Here is a 6000-nt window from a genome sequence, read left to right as displayed (position 1 = left end):
TGGTGTAGGCTGGCAGCAACAACTCTGATTAGACCCCTAGCCTGGGAACCTCCATATGCCAAGGATGCAGTCTTGTAAAGACAAAAGACAAAAGAAAAAAAAAAAGAGAGAAAAAGAAAAAATACAGCAGGAGCAAGACAGCTCTTTGGATGTTATTTCTTTTCCTTCTCATTGGGACTAAACTGTAGATACCAGGCAGTGTTTCTAGAAAGTTCTAAAAGGTCTGTCTAAATTAGGAGGATTACACTTGGCCTATTTTAATTAGTTTTAAGTTAGATCTTAAAGAAATGTGAGTACATAAAACAGTATGGGCAACAGTAAACAATGACTACATATAGCTGCTGATACACAATGCATTTACATTTCTTTGACATTTACCAGACATCACAGATTACTACCAGAACATCACATAAGTTTATTTCAGATGTAACAGCAATGTTAAAATCAACAAGTTTAAATCTTAACTGCACCAAGTAAACTTAGCCATTTAAGTATTTTTAAAGTTATTCCCTCCAAAAAACTGAGGGAGCTTTTCTTTTCCACCCCACATACTGGTTTTTCAATAGTTCTATTTTTGGAGGACTTTCAATTGATAAGTAAACTGTTTTGAGGATATTTCAGAACTTCTTTCCCCAAATGAAAATTAATCTGGACAAATTATATATTGCATAGATTTCTCTGCAGATTCTTTTCTTTAGAACCTAAATGCAATTACCATACAGTGTAATTTTAACCAATTTGCCCCAAAGAAAAAAATGTCCTGAAAAATATGGTGGGTATATCTTGTGATATTCCAGTTAATAGAATTGTTTTACCTCAATGATAATTTTTATATTTCAAAATAACCAACTAAACATGGGACATTGTTTCAGTCATTACTGACTCATAGGCACATGCACCAGTGCCCAGCTTCTACCTCTTCTACATCCACCTCCTCCATAAATGGATGGAATTATTTAATATAAGTTTGATGTAGGACAATCTACCCTTTACAAACATTTACAATGTAGGTTAAAGTCAATGACTAGTGTGGGAAAAGAAACACTAAAATGATAGGGAGCCTACACACTCAATTCGAAATTTAATATTTTTTCCTCCATAAATAATATGTACTTAATTATCATGAGGCAGCTATTCGGTTTTCAATAACCACATTTAGGGATACATTCATAGGACTGATTAGATAGTCCAGGTGAAATGGTTATAGAAATAGAGGCAGTGTCATCTCACAAAACCCATTTACATATCAAAATCTATTCTGATATCTGAAGTTTACAAAAAGGCTGAATTCCTCAAACTAATTATGCCTTCTGCAACTCAAACACTCTTCTCTTAGCAAGAGCAAGCTGAAGCTTATCAGTGAAGGTAAAGGTGCTTAATGCTAAACTTCTCTTCTAAGCATAGATTTGGATTGCTTAAGAAAATGATAGCCAAGAAACCAGCATCGTCTTTCTACATTTTACTATCTTATGATTAGAACCCTATAAACTCATTCATCAACTATCTTCCCTTTCTATATTATTCTTGGCACTCAACTAAGACTGTTGAAGTCTACTGTACCTTGTATTTTCACATTCTCAAAATAGGAACTTAATAAGATGTGCATAAACATTGTGTAAAATAATTTTGTCATTCAGCATATTTGGAGAGATGAGACTTCTATGCCAGAATTTACATGAGGATAAATATTATGGATCAACCTTCCTTTTAAAGTCAAAAGACAGAAAATTCAAGCTCTGTGCATTGTTTTTAAGTCTAATGAAAACATTTCCTGGGCCGCCAGTACTGGCAATTTAGAAAAATTTTAATATTGGAGATGGGACTATGGAGGAAAAACATGAATATTTTAGATGTCTCCTATCTTACAAAAAGTTATCTACCTGTCAAAGCCACTCTCTATGTGCCAGAAAATGATCTGGAATAAACCAGTCCTGTCAGTAGAGGAGGTCACAATGACATTTGCGTTCTACTTTCCGAAGAATAGAAGCAATATGTTTAACAATTTCCCTTCCCCCAAATCCTTAAACTCATTAACATAGGCACAGAATGTAAGCAAATCTGTCCTCCAACAGATAAGCAATAGCACAGCTATGTTATTCTCAAAAATACTGTCTAGATATTCTTCCATATAAAATCAAATGCTCAGTCGCCACCCTTCTAATAGCCTGCATTAGCTGACATTAAATCCATTTATTGTGCCACAATTTCTTTTAAGTTTCCTTTAAGCATTTTTTAATATGTCCAAGAGACAACACCTGCTTCAGGTTTTTTTAGGGGCACTGACCTATAAGAACATCAACTCCATTTTTAAGGTTAAACTAACTATTGTGGGTTTACTAAAGAAAAAAGACAAGAGAAAAAAAATTACAACAAACCTCTTTAGGTCAGTTAAAGGCCATATCTCTAGCTGGGATATTAAAAAAAATTAATCTCACCAGCCCACACTCTAAAAGTTAATGCCACTAATAACAATCAACAGCAGGAAAAAATAAACCTGCTAACAACCCGCCCACTCATTAGCTAAAAAGCAGTTTAACTCAATTAGGAGACCAAAGTATATATAACACTACCTACTCAAACTGTCCTACCCACCCTCAGCCACCAGCGGGGAAGGAAGAAATAACTGCTTAACTGCTTTACAGAACAAAACAAGCTTAGTATTTCTTACAAGGATAACAATGGTCCAACTCCTGAGATAATACTCAGAAGGACAAAAGGTGGAGTGAAGGCAATGTTTAGGGATTAGTATCCCACAAAGTCTTGAAAAACCCAAAGTACCACAAACACATAAAACTTGTCTAGGAATTAGAGAACAAGATATTGCTGCTGCTTCTTTTTGTCTTTTGAAATATACAGTATTTGTAGGCTCTGCCCTTCAATGTGAAAGCAGGATGCTATTTAAAAAAAAAAAAAAAGCTAACAAAATATTGAAGATGACACCCAAATTTTTGGGACCATATATCTTAACTGTGAAACTAAACAGATCTCTACCTTTTCCTTCCTACAATCAAACCACCTTGCAAAAATAAAAAAACTAAAACAATCCAAACATGATTAATAAGTCCTTAAAAGTTAAAAACTTTAGAGGAAAAAGAAGTTTTGAAAGGAGGAAAAACAAAACAAGGAAGGAGGAAAGCTTTAAAAGAAAGGGGGGAGGGGAAAATCAACGGGCCTCTCTTTTATTTGGCGACAAGCAAGTGCAAGAAAGTTCATCTGTAATTTGTTCAGTTGTCTGTCTTTTGAACATCTGCGTTCTGGCCAGAAGGGACTTTGAGGTTTTTCTGCAGCACATGAGCATCTGCAGGCTCTATCCTCTTATAGTAGTTCTTCTTTGTCTCAATAATCTCAAAGCCAAACTTTCTGTAGAAGTCAATTGCAGATTCATTGCTGATCTGGACATGCCTGAGATATAAGAAGGTATTAGGGAAAAAAAAATTAAGATTCCATGAGCTTTTATGTGTCCCCCACAGATGCTCCAAATTGGTTGGAGCTGGAATACTGCAGACATTTGTTAGATTCTCTTTACAGTTACTAAATACTAGTAATCAATAAAGATTAGGTATTCATTTCAGAGAAACTCCTGATGACAAATTTACACTTCTTTTTTTTTTTTTGGTCTTTTTTGCCATTTATTGGGCCGCTCTCGCGGCATATGGAGTTCCCAGGCTAGGGGTCTAATCGGAGCTGTAGCCACCGGCCTATCAGAGCCACAGCAACGCGGGATCCGAGCCGCGTCTGCGACCTACACCACAGCTCACTGTGATAATTTCTAGATTATCAAGCCAATATATTTCATAAGACAAATGAAGTTAAAAATACTTTATAAAGTATTGCTTTTCATGCTTAAACTTCAGAATGTTTTTAATGACACTGATAAAACTGATATACATGTAATGCTGCATAATGAAGTAGAACCCTGATAAAAATATCCTTGTTGAAATCACTTACTTCATCTGACAGTGCCTGTTTGGAACCTATGATTAAAAATAAAAACAAAACTCGTCCTAGAGGCTGAATTCCCTAGAATTAACCCACTGAGCAAGGCCAGGGATCGAACCCGCAACCTCATGGTTCCTAGTCGGATTTGTTAACCACTGTGCCACTCCGACAAGTTTACACTTCTAACCTAACTCTTAACCTAACTTGTTTGCAAAACAACTAGATGAGATTAGGGAATGTGGGGTGGAGGTAGGGGGGTGGGTGGAAGATAGTGTTTACTCTTAAAATCAACAAAGGTTAAAATACCTTCACTAACTGTCATAACATTTTTACTACAAGGGGAGAAAAGATTCCTGTAATTAAAAGTTGGCAAATATATCATGATGATTCAAAGACCAAAGGAACATCAAAAAACATACACAGAGGAACTCTTCTTGTGGTACAGCAGCTTAAGGATCACTGAAGCAGCCTGGGTTGCTGCTGTGGTATGCATTCGATACCTGGCCAAGGAACTGCCACATGTCATGAGCACCACCGAGCCAAAAAAAAGCACTAAGTATTTGGAGGTTCTGCTGTGGTGCAGTGGGTTAAGAATCCAAATGCAGTGACTCGGATCGTTGCAGAGGTGCAGGTTCAATCCCTGGCCTGGTGCAGTGGGTTAAAGGATCCAGCATTGCCACAGCTGTAGCTCGGATTCAGTCCCTGGCCTGGAAACTTCCATATGCCATAGAAACAAAAACTAAAGTCTCAAAAATGCCTGAATATATCTCTGATTAATAAAAAACACACTAGATTCTGAAAATAATCAATTTGTTATTTTTTATTCTTCAAAATAGTATTATATAATTTAATCTTTCCCATTGCCAAAGTGAAATGAAAGTAATCTTATTAATACTTGTATTATAAAGCTCCATAGTTGTGATCTTAGCCTTGGCTCTGATGTCTCTTACAATCCAAGTATCAATCAGCTAGGTACTCTCCAATTTTGATTATTAAATTATACTACTAATGAGCATGTCACTGGGAGCCTTGAACAAAACTCAAGAATGCAAACAGATAGCATGAGAAATGTAATATTAATGATATTAATTTCTTAAATTCTTAAGACCTGAGTTTTAATCTTGGTTTCACATCTTTGACTTTGAAGCTCCCATTCCAATGTAATGAAGCAAACAAGAATGTTTCATTTCCGATTCCTTATCTATAATTAAAACAAAACAAACTTCACAACTACTACTTCCGTGGTGTTTCCGAAAGACAATAAATGACAAGATTTTAAATTTCTAGTAAAGATTTCTATTGTCAATTCATTAAATCTTTAGATAAGAACATTTAATGACTTTACTTACAGATAGATGTTGTCAAAAGTGCCATCTTTTTCACAGATGTTTAAGACATGATTTAACATTTTAGTTCCTATTAACAAGACAAATAACAAATAAGTAATCTCATAAAAATCAATCTTTAAATTATACATCTTATTGATTCCTAACAGAATTTGAGTTAAAGTCTAGATATGCTGATTTTGCAAAATTTTGTTTTCTCTATACTACCTACTATGTTTAAAACCATTAGCAGAAAATCAATCTTCACATACAGCCCTTACAGGGAGAAGAAAAACAGAAAAAGCAACAGGGATATTAATAACAAATCCATAGAGTGCTTTCAACTGAATTATGCCAATAAGTAAATAGCTCTTTTCCACCTTATTTTATATAATTCAGTAACCTTTTCCCAGTATTCCTAGAAGAAATAGTTTGACTTACTGGGTCAGGAACAGTAACAATGTATTTGTGCTTATTTAAAGACGATGACAGACAAAAACCACAAATAATTTTACCTATTCCTAGCCTTCGGTATGGAGCCAGACATCCTAGTGTCATGATGTAAAGTCTCTTCTGATTCTGTGAATGATCCACCCTACAGCACACCGCACCTACTGCAATATCATTGAAATAGGCTGCCACGGAAAATATAAAGATACAAAGTTTAACAGACAGAATAACACATTTTACTGAATCTTTCCATCCCCTTACACAAGGACTAAATCGCTATTCATCA

The 6000-nt window shown here is 35.2% G+C and overlaps 1 protein-coding gene across 3 annotated transcripts in view; it reads right to left on the bottom strand.

Annotated features, from left to right (window-relative positions):
* Window positions 1-395: 395 nt before the first annotated feature.
* The window catches only part of NAA50 (N-alpha-acetyltransferase 50, NatE catalytic subunit), a 574571-nt gene continuing 568966 nt past the window's right edge, over window positions 396-6000 (bottom strand). For 2 of the 3 annotated variants that reach the window (XM_084986776.1, XM_005670201.4), the window contains exons 3-5: window positions 5780-5899; window positions 5289-5355; window positions 396-3402 (exon numbers count right to left, since the gene is read on the bottom strand). In XM_084986776.1, coding sequence (XP_084842902.1) covers window positions 3225-3402; window positions 5289-5355; window positions 5780-5822 — 288 coding nt within the window. In that variant the 5' untranslated portion in view covers window positions 5823-5899 and the 3' untranslated portion in view covers window positions 396-3224. 3 annotated transcript variants of the gene reach the window in all.

This window comes from Sus scrofa, chromosome 13 (assembly GCF_054392235.1).
Source record: "Sus scrofa isolate SSC_HxYL_T2T_F1_AM1 chromosome 13, Sscrofa_HxYL_maternal_Yorkshire_Landrace_v2.0, whole genome shotgun sequence".
Classification (NCBI taxonomy): Eukaryota; Metazoa; Chordata; class Mammalia; order Artiodactyla; family Suidae; genus Sus; species Sus scrofa.
Note: the sequence above shows the minus strand (reverse complement) of the source record. Positions and strands in the feature narration are given on the sequence as shown.